General features: G+C 56.6%; 8 protein-coding genes across 8 annotated transcripts; 5 read left to right on the top strand and 3 right to left on the bottom strand.

The window, feature by feature from the left end:
* The first annotated feature begins 722 nt into the window (after positions 1 to 722).
* On the top strand, positions 723 to 2,914 carry BO95DRAFT_82394 (uncharacterized protein). The gene has a single exon (XM_025592252.1). The coding sequence runs from the start codon at positions 1,121 to 1,123 to the stop codon at positions 2,660 to 2,662; it is 1,542 nt and encodes a 513-aa protein (XP_025444164.1). The 5' UTR covers positions 723 to 1,120; the 3' UTR covers positions 2,663 to 2,914.
* A 621-nt stretch (positions 2,915 to 3,535) lies between these two features.
* Positions 3,536 to 5,093, top strand: BO95DRAFT_82337 (translocon subunit SEC61). Its single transcript, XM_025592250.1, has 3 exons — positions 3,536 to 3,790; positions 3,852 to 4,927; positions 4,980 to 5,093. The coding sequence occupies exons 1-3, from the start codon at positions 3,647 to 3,649 to the stop codon at positions 5,059 to 5,061; spliced, it is 1,302 nt and encodes a 433-aa protein (XP_025444163.1). The 5' UTR covers positions 3,536 to 3,646; the 3' UTR covers positions 5,062 to 5,093.
* Positions 5,094 to 5,649: 556 nt separating this feature from the next.
* Positions 5,650 to 7,477, bottom strand: BO95DRAFT_409989 (bifunctional ornithine acetyltransferase/N-acetylglutamate synthase; the record flags this gene model as incomplete). The annotated part of the gene is made up of 3 exons (XM_025584157.1): positions 7,362 to 7,477; positions 6,656 to 7,165; positions 5,650 to 6,571 (listed from the first exon to the last, which is right to left on the bottom strand). The coding sequence occupies exons 2-3, from the start codon at positions 7,144 to 7,146 to the stop codon at positions 5,650 to 5,652; spliced, it is 1,413 nt and encodes a 470-aa protein (XP_025444162.1). The 5' UTR covers positions 7,147 to 7,165; positions 7,362 to 7,477.
* A 228-nt stretch (positions 7,478 to 7,705) lies between these two features.
* On the top strand, positions 7,706 to 9,734 carry BO95DRAFT_441160 (origin recognition complex subunit 2). Its single transcript, XM_025586121.1, has one exon. The coding sequence runs from the start codon at positions 7,861 to 7,863 to the stop codon at positions 9,598 to 9,600; it is 1,740 nt and encodes a 579-aa protein (XP_025444161.1). The 5' UTR covers positions 7,706 to 7,860; the 3' UTR covers positions 9,601 to 9,734.
* A 106-nt stretch (positions 9,735 to 9,840) lies between these two features.
* BO95DRAFT_513035 (uncharacterized protein) lies at positions 9,841 to 10,833 on the bottom strand (the record flags this gene model as incomplete). Its single annotated transcript, XM_025591577.1, has 2 exons — positions 10,105 to 10,833; positions 9,841 to 9,993 (listed from the first exon to the last, which is right to left on the bottom strand). The coding sequence occupies exons 1-2, from the start codon at positions 10,450 to 10,452 to the stop codon at positions 9,841 to 9,843; spliced, it is 501 nt and encodes a 166-aa protein (XP_025444160.1). The 5' UTR covers positions 10,453 to 10,833.
* A 391-nt stretch (positions 10,834 to 11,224) lies between these two features.
* Positions 11,225 to 12,787, top strand: BO95DRAFT_480820 (pyridoxal 5'-phosphate synthase subunit PdxS). Its single transcript, XM_025590167.1, has 3 exons — positions 11,225 to 11,654; positions 11,713 to 11,895; positions 11,952 to 12,787. Exons 1-3 carry the CDS (start codon positions 11,550 to 11,552, stop codon positions 12,579 to 12,581), a joined length of 918 nt encoding a protein of 305 aa, XP_025444159.1. The 5' UTR covers positions 11,225 to 11,549; the 3' UTR covers positions 12,582 to 12,787.
* An 821-nt stretch (positions 12,788 to 13,608) lies between these two features.
* On the top strand, positions 13,609 to 14,421 carry BO95DRAFT_462013 (seipin co-factor family protein; the record flags this gene model as incomplete). The annotated part of the gene is made up of 1 exon (XM_025588873.1): positions 13,609 to 14,421. One exon carries the CDS (start codon positions 13,609 to 13,611, stop codon positions 14,419 to 14,421), a length of 813 nt encoding a protein of 270 aa, XP_025444158.1.
* Positions 14,422 to 14,720: 299 nt separating this feature from the next.
* BO95DRAFT_430281 (uncharacterized protein) lies at positions 14,721 to 15,962 on the bottom strand (the record flags this gene model as incomplete). Its single annotated transcript, XM_025584944.1, has 1 exon — positions 14,721 to 15,962. One exon carries the CDS (start codon positions 15,960 to 15,962, stop codon positions 14,721 to 14,723), a length of 1,242 nt encoding a protein of 413 aa, XP_025444157.1.
* Positions 15,963 to 16,586: the final 624 nt, after the last annotated feature.

Raw genomic sequence — 16,586 nt, 5'->3', positions numbered from 1 at the left:
TTTAATCTCTCCTCAGGGGCCGCGGGGCCCTTTCAGACCAAAATCCGCATGAAACGGGGACCCCAAGAATCCAGACCTTCACATCTGGCCTCGGAGGTCAAGAGATGGAAAAGGGGGAAAGAGATTGAGTGCTTTCGTTGCTGCGTTGATGGTGGCGTCAATGAGTTACCAGCCCACTCAGTCGTCACAGAAACCATTGTATTTTGGTCACGACCGCAAATGACGTCGTCAGAAGTGAGCAGTGTAATGTGGACTCTGCGGACTGTGGATATGTATCTTGCCCGATCAATACTCTTCTTCCACGGGCCAATGGAACTGCCCTGACAACAACGACAACGGCCCAACACAGCCTGTCACTGCTGGATCGACTCATTTTGCTCTTATGACTTGCTAGCTAATCGCCATTGCCTCATGGTGATAGTGGGAAAATCCTCATAAGCAGTTCCCAATCCAGCCACCGTAATTTTTCTGGTTGGCTGGCCAGGTTGAGCATTGCTAAGAATATACACCCAACCTCGCGAGATTGTGCGCCGTCTGGATGTAAACAGCCGTTTTCGGGGCCTCATCTGATACTGCGCACCTCTCGATTATTCGGACTACAGCCTAATGCATTCTAGTCCACAAGTTTAATGATATTGATCCATCGACTATTGTATAACGTGCAGGATCCCTAACACTGGTCGCTGACAGGGGCACGTGCGGGCTCGCCCACTATCGCTATCGCTCGGCGGCCGATTCCATCATCCTGAATAAACATCTCCCTAGATCGCCCCCTTCCCCAAGAGTCACTGAATTCGCCGTACGGAACTTCATCGAGGCTTGATTTATTGCTGCTGCTACCCGCTGTCAATTGGCCATCCTGCGTTCGCTGTCACCCGCATCAAGCTGAAAGGAGACTGCAACGGAAAAAAAAGAGAGAGCTTCGGGAGCTACTCGTTTCATTGCCCCTTTTGCTTCTTAGCTGACTATCGAGTGCGGCATACGTGACCGTACATTGGAGCGGACAACATATCGACGTGGCATTCCAGTCCGTGTCCAAGTCGTGCGACAGATTACATCCCTTCTTCATTCCAGGTCCCCATCCCTTCCCACCACCCAGTCAGGTTTCGACTTATCAGTCATGCTACAAGACGTCGAACACCCGTCATCTACAGCCACGCCTGCTGTTGACAGCCTGAAACCCTCGTCGCCCGCAATGGCCCCGATCGGGACTGAGGATGGAAGCTGCCCGCCTGACGATGCTGCTGTTCGACCGTCCCACCTGAACATCCCTGCAACCTTATTAGCACAGAGCTCGGATACCGTATCCCCACTACCGCCGAAACAATATCCTTCGCACGCGTCCCTCCACCGCCGGTCAAACACCGAGATTATACAGCGGCACGCCCCTCTTCCCTCCCGAAAGCTTTTCTCCGACCAGTCCAAAACATTCGAAGACCTCGACAGCGCGAAACCTCGTCCCAACCCTTCGACTGAGAACACTGCACGCCGCAGGCTTGAGGAAGGTGCGAAACGTCTATCTGGCTGGTTCCAAGGCAAATCGCAGCCTGTGAATCTGGGAGTGGGATATCAGGCCGACGAACTGGACGACGAGGAGGACGCTATGGAGCGACGAGGTGCTCGTGAGCCGTACGTGTTGCCCACAGCTCCGACTGGCCTCACTAGCCGGGCACAGAAGCGGATGACGGCACCTTCGCCCTTAAAGCAGGTCACTTCGTCGAGTCCGTTCTCATTCTTCGGGTTGAAACGCCAAGGGGAAGCCAGGCTTGAGCTCCCTGAGCCTGCGCACGACGAGCTTCTGAATCTCGACATTAATGCTGCTTTGTTCCCTCCCGGGTTCAGTGATTTAGAAGGCCGGGACGCTTTCGACGCATTACGGAGCAATGCAGATACCATTCTCAGACGACTACAAGCTGCTTACAAGCAACGGACTTTTGCTTTGCACGAAGTTTTGGCCGACAAGAGCGAAAAGCAAGAGGAACTCGAGATAACACGAACACGCATAGGTAACCTGAAAATACAACTGGACGGCATGGCCGAAAAGGTCATTGAGCAGGAGAAAGCCATGAAGGCCATGGCCGAAGAACTAGAGCAGGAAAGGCAGTTGCGTCGCAAGGAGGAAGATGCGCGTCGCCGCAGTGTTATGCTCATCAGATCAAGTGATGACGATGACAGCACATCCGACCTTGCCGCGGAGCTTCAGACCCCCAAGCGTAGCTTGAAACGGGCCAGCAATGGTACCTTTACAAGCGACTCCGGGTTTGACTCTGGAGACGAGAGTCTTGCGGAGAGTGTCTTCTCCCGGCGCGAGGTGCTCGAGTCACCCGCTTCAACCGTTGCGCCATCCCCAAACATCTCCCAGGTCACCTTGTCGACCCCCACATCAGTACCTGTGAAATCGAGTCCGAAGAAAGAGCTGAAACCTGCTCCGACCCCACCAGCGCGCCAATCGACGTACGATCGGGTCATCAAGGGCCTCACGCCTAAGGGCATCACAAGCTCCTGGAACAACTCCTCCAAGTGCAACATTTGCCATGGTGTCCCTTCCTCTGAAGCTTGGAGTGTCCTGGGCATCCTCAAGGAGGAGAATAGAGGCCTCAAGGAAAGGCTGGGAGAATTGGAGAATGTGATCGATGACTGTTTATGCTTGGTTGGTCCCTGACCGTCAGCTTGGTTATGGCTCTTTGGGGAGGACTTATGTGAGCCCCGAGTATCATCAGTGAACAGAACAAGGAAGCTGCATAAGTACAAGTTGTGTGAGTGTACAAAAGCAAACGAAGCTGCTGGCTCGTTTCTTGATATGTGGGAGGATTGAGGCTACTATATGTACTATTATACCTTGCAACTGCACCTGGAAGGTCTACACAATACCCTGTGCTGAAAGATAGATTACGAATTTCATATATGTCAAATGAATGACAGTCCATTGGATACAAATTCAGCAAGCGAATAGCAACTTGCAGAATTCTGTGGATGAAGAATATCCTTAGTATTTGGAGGAGATGCATGACTTCTTGTGAATGTAGTGGAAGGACCCTGGATGGGGTAAAACGGCTGTGGTCGGTGGTGGAAGCGACCAAGTGGCCTCAACGGGTTAGCGTGGCTGGAGAGTGAAAGTGGCCAGCGAGGCGACTCCCGCTTCCCTCTCATCTCCTCCTCCGCTCCCCGAACCTCATCATTGCTTCCTCTCCCTCTCTCCTTTCCCTTTCCCTCTCCTCCATCCTGTCTTCTCATCTTCCCTTCTTCTTTTGTATTTCTTCCCCTCCATTCCTTTAGCTGGTACTCGCCTCCAGCTTCTTCTTTCTTTTTTTCCTTTTCTCTTGTACCGTCTTAGCCCAGTAATCTTGGGAAAAAGACAGTCACAATGAGTGGACGTGAGTTCTGCACGCGATCGCATTCATCTTCGCGACAGCGATCCACCAACTTCCTCAATGGCTCAACAATTGCTGACATCTAATACTAGTTCGGTTTCTCGATCTGATCAAGCCCTTCACGCCCCTCCTTCCGGAGGTGGCAGCCCCCGAGACCAAGGTGCCCTTCAACCAGAAGTTGATGTGGACCGGTGTATGTGACACATTGTAAAATATCGACGAGATGGTCCGAGCTAATAGATCGCCCGCAGCTCACCCTGCTCATCTTCCTTGTCATGAGTCAAATGCCGTTGTATGGTATTGTCTCCTCTGACACTTCCGATCCTCTCTACTGGCTTCGTATGATGTTGGCCAGTAACCGTGGTACTTTGATGGAGTTGGGTATCACCCCTATCATCTCCTCCGGCATGGTCTTCCAGGTAAGCTGATTCAGACCGCATCATTGATCGAAAATCGCATACTTACAACGTGGATTCACAGCTCCTCGCTGGTACCCACCTCATCGATGTCAACCTTGACCTCAAGACCGACCGCGAGCTCTACCAGACTGCCCAGAAGCTCTTCGCTATCATTCTGTCCTTCGGCCAGGCCTGCGTGTACGTTCTCACTGGTCTCTACGGCCAGCCCAGCGACCTTGGTGCTGGTATCTGCGTTCTCCTGATCGTTCAGCTTGTCGTTGCTGGTCTGGTTGTTATTCTTCTGGATGAGCTTCTGCAGAAGGGATACGGTCTTGGAAGCGGTATCTCTCTGTTCATTGCCACCAACATCTGCGAGTCCATCGTTTGGAAGGCGTTCTCCCCCACGACCATCAACACTGGCCGTGGCCCCGAATTCGAGGGTGCTATCATCGCTCTCTTCCACCTTTTGTTGACCTGGTCCGACAAGCAGCGTGCTCTGCGCGAGGCTTTCTACCGCCAGAACCTCCCCAACGTCATGAACCTGCTGGCCACTCTCCTGGTCTTCGCCGCCGTCATCTACCTCCAGGGCTTCCGTGTTGAGATCCCCGTCAAGTCCTCCCGCCAGCGTGGAATGCGTGGATCCTACCCCGTCCGTCTCTTCTACACCTCCAACATGCCCATCATGCTGCAGTCCGCTCTGTGCTCCAACATCTTCCTGATCAGCCAGATGCTGTACTCCCGCTTCTCTGACAACCTCCTCGTGAGACTTCTCGGTGTCTGGGAGCCCCGTGACGGAACTGCTCAGCTCCACGCCTCCTCCGGTATCGCCTACTACATGTCGCCTCCCTTGAACTTCAAGGACGCTCTTCTGGACCCCATCCACACTGCTGTCTACATCACCTTCATGCTCGTTGCCTGTGCTCTCTTCTCCAAGACCTGGATCGAGGTTTCTGGCTCTGCTCCTCGTGATGTTGCCAAGCAGCTCAAGGACCAGGGTCTCGTGATGGCCGGCCACCGTGAGCAGAGCATGTACAAGGAGCTCAAGCGTGTCATCCCTACCGCTGCTGCTTTCGGTGGTGCCTGTATTGGTGCCCTCTCCGTTGCCTCTGACCTTCTCGGTGCTCTTGGCAGTGGTACTGGTATCCTTCTCGCCGTGACGTAAGTTTACAGTCTGTTTGCATTGTTTGAAACATCGCTAACCCAACTTTAGCATCATCTACGGATACTTTGAGATTGCCGCCCGTGAGGGCGACATTGGCGCCGGCCTCCGTGGCCTCGTCCCCGGTAACTAAGCAGGGAGGCTTAGGGACATTTTCTGATGAACCATGAGAAGAGGGATTGTGGGTTTTATGTTTTTATATCTTTTTATTTTCACCAGGTAGTGCGCGGCTGTGGCTGTGCAATCTGGATGGTTTGAATTCTTGATGAATGTATGGCCAGTCACCTATTTTTGAGGGCAGATATTTCCTTGCTCCCTGCGGGAAAAGTTGAAAAGCCACAGCTGTACATAGCACTACCTGGTCTGTAACCATATTCGATCAAAGACCTGAAAATTGCATTGGAAGGGCATTGAGCATCTGGGGTGACTCGGGTGGGAACCGATTGATTAGTTTGTTCTGCTTGTAGGATTAGTAGTTCGCATTACAACGTAGTGTCCAGCATCGTTCATGGGTCATGATGGACTACTCGGCTAGGATGTTGTGTATGGAAAAGGCGAACAGATGACCGTGACTCATATTAAGGCTCGCATCCAAAGAATAATTAATCCCCCAACAGTCTAATTGCGCTTTTTTTCTTTGAGAAAAGATTCCAGCGAAACCCACATCGCCTCGTTCCACCCATATCAGACGTGATAAACACCGGAAAAGGAATTTGTGGAATCAAGTCCGATAATCCCCGTTGATGGTGACATACTCGTGGCTGAAATCACAGAACCAGTAGACGGCCTCCTCGCCGCCGGCGCCCTGGGGGCCGAGCGCGCCGCCGCCGAGATCGACGACGATCTCGAGGTCCTCCTCCTGGAGGATGACGGCGGCGCGGGCCTCGTCGACCTGCTCGGGCTCGCCGTTGACCAGCAGCTTGAGCTCGGGGCTGCCGTCGACGGGCCGGAAGCTGACGCTGGTGCGGTCGGGCACGACGACGCCGTCCTTCACGTTCTGGGTGTAGCCGACGGCGCAGAGGATGCGGCCCCAGTTGGCGTCGCGGCCGTACAGGGCGGTCTTGACGAGCGGGGAGCGCGCGATGGTGCTGGCGATCAGCTTGGCCGAGTCGTAGTCCGGCGAGTTCTGCACGCGCACCGTCACGAACTTGGTGGCGCCCTCGCCGTCCCGCACGACCAGCTGCGACAGCGACTGCGTGAATCGCGTGAGCACCGTCTGCATCGCGCGGTAGTCGTCCGAGTTCTGACTGTTCGTCACGGGGGCGCCGCCGGCGGCGCCGTTGGCCAGGATCGCGATCGTGTCGTTCGTGCTCGTGTCGCCGTCCACGGAGATGGCGTTGAAGGACCGCGACACGGCGTGTTTCAGGAGCGCCGAGAGCGCGTCCGCGGTGATGGGCGCGTCGGTGCACAGCACGCCCAGCAGGGTCGCCATGTTCGGGTGGATCATCCCGGCGCCCTTGGTCATCCCGGCCAGGCTGTAGGTGCGGCCCGGAGAGCTGGGCAGCGTGAAGGTTGTGGAGAGGAGCTTCGGGAAGGTGTCGGTCGTGCAGATCGCGCGCGCCGTGCTGAGCCAGCTGTCGTGCGTCGAGGACAGGGTCGAGTGCGCGGTGGGGATCTTGGAGAGGATCTTGGAGATCGGGAGCCTGTTTTTGGGGGAGACCAGAGGGTTATTTAGGTTTAGTTTTCAGGGTGAGGGACGAAGGGATTGGGAGGAGGGAGATACGCACCGCTGTCCGATCACTCCGGTGCTCATCACCAGGGTGCTGGGTTCCTCCCCGCTGAGGCCGTGGCATTCATCCACCTTGGCGCCCATGTTGGTCGCATCCTCCAGTCCGCCCTTGCCGGTCACCGCGTTGGCGCACCCAGAGTTGATCACCACCGACCGGATACCCTGGCCTTGCCGGGTCTGCAGGATATTGCGACTGACCTGCACGGGGGCGGCCTGGAACTTGTTGGTGGTGAAGACCGCGGCCGCGGTACAGGGGGTCTCGGAGGAGATGAGGGCCAGGTCCGGGAACTTGGTGTTGGAGGCCTTGACGCCGACGTGAGTCCCCGATACGGAGAATCCCTTGGGGTAGGACCCGGACGAAGGGATGTACTTCTGCTTGGAGGCGGGGATGGCCATGTCCAGGGGTGCGGAGTAATGGCGCACCTGGCCCTTCACCATGCGGGTGAAGGTAGCCATGGTGGTGGCCGCCGATTGCGCGGGAATAGCCATTGGAAGGGGGCTTCCTGGGCTGGAAAAAGTGAGAATTTAGTTAGGGTCCCAGCACTAACTGTAGAAACAACACGCAATTGATATAGTTGTGGAAGGTTTGGTCCTCATGACCCCCAGGGTACGTGGTCTGGGAGATTGGGTAGATATACACGGAGGCACTTGCAGTAGACAGCCCCGAAAATGACTCAAAGCAAATGGTAAACAAAATGACTCACTGACTTATCAGAAGCTTCCAGCTAGCTCCTGCGTAGGCGAGGTGGACGCGCGAGACCACTGCCAAATAACCACGACGAGAGTTGTCAATCGAGACGATGGACAGAAGCTCTTTCTTTGCTGCGTGAATTATATCGGCGAGTGAAACTCCCAGGGCCGGTCCCGCAGTGATGCGATGCGCGGCGATGAAATGCCGCTTCCGATATCGCGGAGTCGGAAAAACCCTCGGTCCTATCGGTTGCGCTTCGAAGACGCGCCCAGAGAGAGCCAGAGCCACGAGGGTTGAACCGTACGGGAGAGCATTCCTCAATTCCTTGTGAAGAGGGAAGAGAAAGCTGTGGTGCTTCGAGCTTACTTGGTGAAACCCCCTTGCATCATATTGTTTTCTTTTTTCTTTTCTTTTATTCTTAGTTAAACCCGGGGATTATTCCGTGTTGTTGTCTGGATGGTATTTCTTCACCGACCCAATTCCGCTCACCTTCCCCAACCAAATTAACTAAAATGAAACGCAAGCAACCAGATACGGACGAAACGCCGCCTGTCTCGACGCCGAAGAGGCCGAGGACTACCGATGCACCGACCAATGGCGCCGTGAACGGGCATGCGGCCAGGGAAAAAACCCCTGAAGGCACCCCAGCGAAGAAAACAAAGTCGACTCCCAAGAAGCCGACCGCGGACACTCCAGCTACCCTGAAAGCCTCGGGATTGAAGACTCCCACACACAAGAACAAGGCGAAGGCTTTATTCTCGACGCCCACGAAACAGACAACTGCGCCTGACACCCCGTCCAAGGCTCGAAATGCCGACCGGTCCGCAAAGAAAAAGAGCGCCCGCCTGCTGCTGGAACAAGACGACGATGAGATCTGGGATGGCGCTGATCGCCTTGCGGAGGAAATCCTACAGGACGATGACGAGACGGCCCTTCAGGAACCAACGCCAGCAACCTCGGCAACCAATGGAGATGGAGTGATACGATCCGTCGAGGCAGGATCCGAGGAGCCAGCAGCCGGGGATGCAGCAGCACCGACCCCGAAACGTCGAGCCGGACGACCAAAGGGCGCAAAGAACAAACGCTCTCCCACGCCCGAAGGCGAGCTCCCGGCGCACGAACGCTACTTCTTCCAGAACCGGGCGGGACCGCCGCGGACGTCGAATAGCAATCTCAGCAAGGTGAACCTCCTGACGCACGAAGAGTATTTCGAGAAGATGGCGCAGTGGGTGGATCCGTTCCAGGAGGAAAAGGCCCTGTTGCTGGACCTGCATTGCCGGTCGTTCCCCCAATGGGACTTTGAGTTCGACCAGGGGTTCAACATCTGCCTGTACGGCTACGGATCCAAGCGTCGATTGCTACAGGAATTCGCCGACTGGCAATACCGCCGCCACTCCCCCGACAATGAAGACGACGACACCGCTACGATCTCACCCCCCTCCGTCGTTATTGTCAACGGCCACACGCCAGGCGTCTCGATACGGTCCATCTTCGCGACGATTGTCACAGCGGTGCTGGGCGCAGACATCCCGTCGAAGATGGGCTCGCAGCCCCAAGAGGTCCTGGAGCTGCTGCAGTCCAGCCTAAACGCCCGCGATTCCGATAGTCCCCCCATCACGGTGCTCATCAACTCCATCGACGCCCCCTCCCTCCGCCGCGCCACGAACCAAGCCCTCCTTGCCCGCCTGGCCGCCACGCCGCAGATCAACCTCCTCGCCACGGCCGACACGCCCAACGTGCTCCTGATGTGGGACCTGAACCTCCGGGACCAGTTCAATTTCGTGTTCCACGACTGCACGACCTTTGCCCCCTTCGACGCGGAATTTGATGTGGTGGAGGAGGTCAGCGCCCTGCTCGGCCGCAAGGGCCAGCGCGTCGGCGGCAAGGAGGGTGTGGAATTCGTCCTGAAGAGTCTGCCCGAGAACGCGCGCAACCTGTACCAGCTGCTGCTGACGGAGCTTCTGTCCCTGTCAGATGAGGGCCATCTGTCGGACGATGAGGGGGAGGAAGGTGCAGGTGGTGCGCGGGGGGAGGACGCCGCCGCCGCCGGGATCGAGTTCCGCGCCCTCTACCAGAAGGCGGCGGAGGAGTTCATCGCGAGTTCCGAGATGATGTTCCGGACGTTGCTCAAGGAGTTCCACGATCACCAGATGATCACGTCCCGGATGGATGCAAGCGGGATGGAGATCCTGGGCGTGCCGTTGGCGCGGGAGGAGATGGAGGGCGTTTTGGAGGACTTGGTTTTGGCTTGAGCCAGCCCTGGTTCGCAGCAGAAGTGCTCCAAGACGGGAGCACATGCGAATGGATTTCCTGGGGCTCGACTCATCGCAATAATGATACCCTGTATAAGACAGCAACCAAAATCTTGAATCTATATAATCGTGATTGGATGAAGTTCAGTTGAATTAGTCCGGCCTCATTTATTTTATTCTACATAATACCGTTCTTCTCACCCACCCACTAGCACCCACCACCACCACAACAATCAAAACTTAAAACTGCGCAAAAGCAGCCAATCCCATCGTCAACCCAAAGCTCAACTTGAAGGGGATATGCTTCGACACCGCGCCCTGCAAATCCACCCGCTTCACGTACTTCTGGACCGTATTGACGGGCAGGATATTGTACCCCTTGGCCGCGGCCCACTATCGAACATTTAGTTAGCCAAAACTCCACCTACTTAATACCCAAGGGCTAGCCCCCGCCCGCCCCTTGCGAGACAGGCTTAAAAAAACGATGGGAGGGAGGGGAAATACCTCAACAACCACAATCCCCATCCCGATCAACACGACCAGCACGCGCGAGAACGCCCGCAGCCCCACGCCCACCACCAGCCCCAGCACGCTGCCCAAGCTCACCTGCCGCATGTTCGAGGCCGTGAGGATCGGGCCCGTGCGGCCTTGTTTGAGGATCGTGGGGTCTGATGACGACGGCACCGTCCAGTTGGTTTCGGGGGTGCCGGCGGCGGCGGCGGACGGGGCGGAGTATTGGCATTGGAGGGGCGCGGCGCGGAAGGGCGAGAGGGGGTGGAGGGTGAAGGTGAGGCCGAGGCCGAGGGTGGTGCCCACGAGGGTGGTCGTTGTGCGTGAGAGGAGGAATGCCATTGTTTTTCCTGGGTGGGTTGTTGGGTTTGGGTCTGGGTTTGGGTTTGGTTTTTGGTCGGTCGGATGGAGGGTTGTGAGGGCTTGGGGTTTGTTTTGCTGGATTGTATGAGAGAATTTGAAGAGAATTGGAGTTGGGGGGAGCGGGGTTGAGGAGAGATGTTTGTAGAAGGGGGGAAGGTGCTGGTGGTGTTGGAGTTGGAGATGCGGAGGGAGGGATCGAGGGAGGAAGTGGGCTGACGTCACTGGGGTCGGTCCGGGGTGGTTGTGTATTGGAGAGGATGATTAGCAGAGAGGATATTTTGGAAGTGGGCAAGCATATAGTCCCAATTGCTTGAGTAGACAGAAGAAAGCGCTTAAGGTCCGTCCTATCTAACAGTGCACAGGAATTGAATGTATTTCAATATGTGAGTGTCTTGATCTACTCGGTATATTCATAGTTCAAGCCACCCATATTCCAGACCTCGAGTTGGCGCCTGAGGCAGCTGCTGTATTTGTATTACCGATGCTGATCAGACCGAACAGCAGAGATATCTTACATAAGCGGGAGGTGACGATACGAAAACGCGGCCACCAAAACCCGCGGAAAGCTAAACGGAGGGGCGAAGCGCCATTCCGAGTTTAGTGGCAAGTTAGAAAATGTCAAGGGAAGGCTCAGAGGCACGGCGACGCAATGATTGGCCCGTAGTTCCGCCCTGCCACTGACGAGGGGCAGAAAACCAGTGGAAGTGGGCTGAACAACCCCCACTACCTAGGAAGCCTCTCAGTCGCCGGCGGGGAAGAACAACGAGGGGTAAACTCGGAAACCTCGCAGTCATTGGTGTAGGAGGTACTGTTTTCCCAAGGATGAGGTACTGAACTTTCGTCGGGGAGTGAAGTGGGTGTTCTCGGCGGCGACGCTGAGATAATCAGTTCATCCTCGTTGACTCACTCGCAAGTCTGGCCAGTCTCTCCAGGTAACCAACTCTCTTCCTTCCGTTCATATTTAATCTTGGTCCCTCGGTGGCATTTCTTTTCTTTTTCCTTCCTTCTGTCCATCTCCAAGCTTATCTTCCTTCCCGCAGCAATTCTGCCAATCTCACCCCTCAGTCCCTATCACAATGGCTGCTCAACAGAACGGTGCTACCGACAGCTTCACTGTCAAGGCCGGTTTGGCTCAGATGTTGAAGGGTGGTGTGATCATGGACGTCGTCAATGCGGAGCAGGTATGCTTTACTCTGGGAAGCTCGATCAATCCTGTCAATGCTAATGAAAGTTGCATAGGCTCGCATTGCCGAAGAGGCTGGCGCCGCCGCTGTTATGGCCCTCGAGCGTGTCCCCGCCGACATTAGAGCCCAGGGTGGTGTGGCGCGTATGTCCGACCCGGGTATGATCAAGGAGATCATGGAGGCTGTCACCATTCCTGTGATGGCCAAGGCCCGTATTGGCCACTTCGTCGAGTGCCAGGTAGGAGCAGTTACCAGTTTCTCGTGGACGTTGACGCTAACAAGTCATGCTGTTAGATCCTCGAAGCCATTGGCGTCGACTACATTGACGAATCCGAGGTCCTTACCCCCGCCGACGATGTCTACCACGTTACCAAGCACGGCTTCAAGGTCCCCTTCGTCTGCGGTTGCCGTAACCTGGGCGAGGCTCTCCGCCGTATCGCCGAAGGCGCCGCTATGATCCGTACAAAGGGTGAGGCTGGTACCGGTGATGTTGTGGAGGCTGTCAAGCACATGCGCACCGTCAACGCCGACATTGCTCGTGCTCGCGCCATCCTGCAGTCCTCTGCCGACCCCGAGCCCGAGCTCCGTGCCTACGCCCGCCAGCTGGAGGTCCCGTACGAGCTTCTGCGCGAGACCGCCGAGAAGGGCCGTCTCCCCGTGGTCAACTTCGCCGCCGGTGGTGTTGCCACGCCCGCCGACGCGGCGCTCATGATGCAGCTGGGCTGCGACGGTGTCTTCGTCGGCTCTGGCATCTTCAAGTCCGGTGATGCCAAGAAGCGCGCCAAGGCCATTGTCCAGGCTGTGACTCACTTCAAGGACCCCAAGGTCCTGGCTGAGGTGAGCGAGGGTCTGGGCGAGGCCATGGTCGGTATCAATGTTGCGCATCTGCCTGAGGCCGACAAGCTGGCCAAGCGCGGTTGGTAAGCGGTGTCGCTTGTACATGTCCTGTTGTCTTTTCTTCTACCATCGCGCGGGCGTTTTGAGAGATAAAAAGTTGGGACAGCTGGTTGGCTTTTAGCATTAGATATTTTTCTTCCTACCCATTCTCACTGTACATTCCAATCCATACGAGCAATGATGAGCAACTTCTTCGAATACTGTCCAGTTGTCCACGTAGGGACCCATCGAAGCTTTCCCCGGTGAGGAAGTTAGACTGCAAGAGTGGAGCCGTGTCTAATCCATTCCAGGCCCCAATATTTGGTGAATGGGTCTCCATCGTCAGTTAGCCTATTGTTGCAACCGCGGCGATTTCCGTGGAACAGCTCACTTTGACTCTCTTCACCTGTTGGCCATGTTTTTCGCCTTCCATTCTGACGACCTTCCGAGCAAACCTTGGGTGTCTGAGGCAGGTGACATGCAATTCTCGTACTCAATCCCTATCAATTGGGGGTCTCCCAAAACCCACAGACTGGGAAACCGGATCTTATCGGCGACAGATGCGCGAGTGTGCTTCTCGAATCTTGTTGCAAGGGGAGGATCCCTGATCACCCGAACCTTAACAGATGAGTGGTTTTTCGCCATCCGTGATCGGGGGCCAGGGAGGTTACTCCCCGTGACGGTCAGGTGACTTGCTGTATTGTACAATGTACGGTATGTGACGGGATTACGAATACAGTCGATCACTTTTTCGTGCAGGTTGTGATTCGTGGGTACGGGCAGTAGTTCCCGCGAGGGGGTGTTGAGTTAGTTAGTGCAAGGTCCGGTCCGCAGGGCAATCGATGCGGTAGTTACTGCCTTTAGTCGGGATTACTTTGGTAGGCACAATATTCTGGAAGAACTGCTCCTTCCCTAAGCCAACGGTTCCTACGTTAGCTGAGCTGTTCTGTCGTTTGTACAACTCTCATTGCCTCCGATTCGGATCTGACGGTCAACATACCCAGACTGATCCTCAGACACAACTCAACCAAAAACATTATTCCCAGTGGAAGAAAAAAGACGAATAATTCCCACAATGGCAGCAATCGACCCCATGATCCCCTCGCAATTCGCGTCCGAAGAACCAGACCCCGAACCAGAACTAGAACCTGGACGCTCGGAACATCCCACCGAAGAACCAGGCCAAAAGCAGCAGAAGCAGCAGAAGCAGCAGAAGCAACAGCCTGCTAAGGACGCCCCAATCTTGCACCACAACGCCCTCCTCGAACAGCAACCGCTCACCATGAAATATCTCGAGGACGATAATATTGACTACCGTAAGCGTCAGCGTCACAATGACAATGACATTGCCTGCCACAACCATCACTATCCATTTACCTCCGACGCCACCGATGACACCAAGACCAACACCAAGAACACCCAAGACACCCAAAACACCAAGAAAACCAAGAACACCAAATACACCACAACAGCTACTGCTACTCCTACTGTAATTCCCACTTCTACAGATGCTACTCAAGCAACCGGCCCCCTCTCCCGCCTCACACACCTCATCCTCGCCCACCCGGTGCTCGCCACCTTCCTGGCCGCACAGGTGCTCTGCTCCGGCATCCCTGTGTGCCTGTTCCTGGGCGGCGTGCTGGTGGCGGCCTTCATTGCGGGGGCGGTGTTCGCGGGCTTGGCGATGTTGGTGATGGGGCCTGTGTTGGTGGGGACGGGGTGTTTGGGGGTGGGCGTTTGGGGCTTTGGGTGGGCGGTTTTTGTGCTGGGGAGGGTCGTGGGGAGGGTTTTGAGGGGGGAGTCTGTAGAAGTGTTTGGGTGGGGGTTGGGGGTTTGGGGGGGTGCGGAGGGAGGACGGGGGGAGGGGGACGGGAGGGTTAAGGGTTAGGTTGAGGGTATGGATGTGGGATTGGGGATGGGAGGTGATTTCGATGGTTTATTAACGGGGATGGTTGGGGTATGGAGTCGAGGATTGCTTGCGATGCGATGGAAAATTGATGCTTTCTATTGTGGGATGCTTGTGTCTTCAACAGATATCGATATTAGGTTGTGCTGCTTAGCGAGGTGTACTGTTGGTTGTGTTTCGGTTCTATGGGTGCGTGTCGGGGTATAATGATATTGATGATAATGACCGGTCAACGCTGCAGACTCACGTATACCACCGTGACAGCTACGGGCTGGCCTACCCTACCGGCTCTGCTTCTCCTGCACCTCCGCCCATTTCACCCAGCGCCGGATGCAGTCATCCACCCGCTTCAGCGAGCTCTTCTCCGCCGTCACCTCGAACCATTCCTTATGCTCCCGTCCGCACTCCGGACACTTGCCCATGTCGCGGACCCGCACATCCCCCAGCTCCAGGTGGATCAGCCGCTCGACGCGGTGGACGAAGGGCACCTTCCGGCCCGGCTCGAGGGCGGCGTTGTCGTGCACAGTCCCCCCACCAAACCGCGCCGGGGACGGCTGCGGCGTCGACGGCGTATAGGGATAGTACCGGATCAGGGTGACGTGGTGGCCGCACTGGCGCGACCATTCGTTCAACCGGCGCTGGACGTTGTTGGCCCGGCCGATCTTCAGCCGGATCGTGCCGGGGCTGGTGGCGCTGGGCGCCGAGGTCAACGCCCGGAGATCCCGCGCCGTGCGGATCGCGTCGCTGACGGCGCGGTCGCGCGCGCCGCCGCCGCTCGACTTGTGGTGGTGTGGCAACAGCGAGCTGGCGACCTCGGCCGGCGGCGGACCGCGCGCGCCTCCCCCATTCCCTGTGGTCTCCTCCGGCGTCAGCCAGAACATGTAGATGTAGCCCGGTTCGTCGCGTTCGGAGATCGGCTTGTCGAGCTCGGAGGCCAGCGTCGAGGCCGCCTCTGCGCTAAGGTCGGCGGGGATCCAGGATTCGGGGATCCCGGACGAGGTGGAGGAGTAGTGGGAGGAGGTCTGCGCGGATGGCCGCGTGGGGATCTGGCTGTTGGGCGAGAGCAGGTTGGCCTGCGGGACGGGGCCCGGGGCAGCCGCTTGGGAGGGCGGCCGCGCGGAGACGGGCCTGGGCGGCCGGATCTCCTCCTCCTCGATCACCTCAAAGCAGCAGCAGATGGTGCGTTTCTTCTGTCGCTTCGGCGGTTTGTTGCTGGTGGTGGTGGGGCGCGACGGTCGCCATTTCTCCGACGCCCCGTCGTTGATGTTCAGGATCCCGATCCGGTCCAGCAGGGTGTCGATGCTCGTCCGCGGCTTGTTGGGGTTCATGGCGGACGGCGTGCTCGTCCCTGGCGACTCGGTGGCAGCTTGGTCCTTATGCTGCCAGCAGTATCGGTCGGTGGGATCGCCGAGTGCGCGCCGGCATGGCTTGCCGCTGTTGGTCAACCCTTGACATGTTGTCTCCGGGTCGCAGGAATCGGTGCGGGCGATGAGTGCTTCGGGGGTGTTGGCGATCACCGGCATGGTGAGAAGTGGTCAGGATGCAGGGTCAGGGCGACGCGGCGGAGGAGACATGGCGACGACTTCTTATTATGTTGTCCATGCTGCTGCTCCCCAGGCGCCAGATCCACCATCGCGTTTAAGCCGAAACACGAGGGCGCTGAGAGCACTGACCAAGCCCACACAAAAAGGGGGCATTATCGGCAGTCTCGTAGGGCATGACGTCGCGTCATTGGATGATGATCCCCCTGCCCACCCGATTCAGATGGTGATTTTGCATGGCTGGCATTGGAAATCCTGAGACTCGATGCATTCATTGTGCAGTGCAGTGCAGTGCAGGCGGGGTTTGAGGTAGAGTGATTGGAGATTTTGCAGGACAGCAAATCACCAGTTGGTGGACAGATGCATACAACTCGCAGTATACAGCCACACACGGTAGGTCATACTGGCAGGGCCCTATAAATAGGACCTTCTCTTTCCGCCCTGGCCACTGCTCGATGGAGTCCTCGGCTACATGCTTGTTTGTTTACTATACTCCCAATTTCAGGCGCATTGAATTGGGACGCACCGCCTCAGTGGCGGAGGAATCAGCGGTCCGCCAAAAGCCGATCGCCCCCGCTTGGAGGCAAATTCCATAGTGCTGTAGTG

The sequence above is a fragment of the Aspergillus brunneoviolaceus genome, assembly GCF_003184695.1.
Source record: "Aspergillus brunneoviolaceus CBS 621.78 unplaced genomic scaffold BO95scaffold_20, whole genome shotgun sequence".
NCBI lineage: Eukaryota > Fungi > Ascomycota > Eurotiomycetes > Eurotiales > Aspergillaceae > Aspergillus > Aspergillus brunneoviolaceus.
Note: the sequence above shows the minus strand (reverse complement) of the source record. Positions and strands in the feature narration are given on the sequence as shown.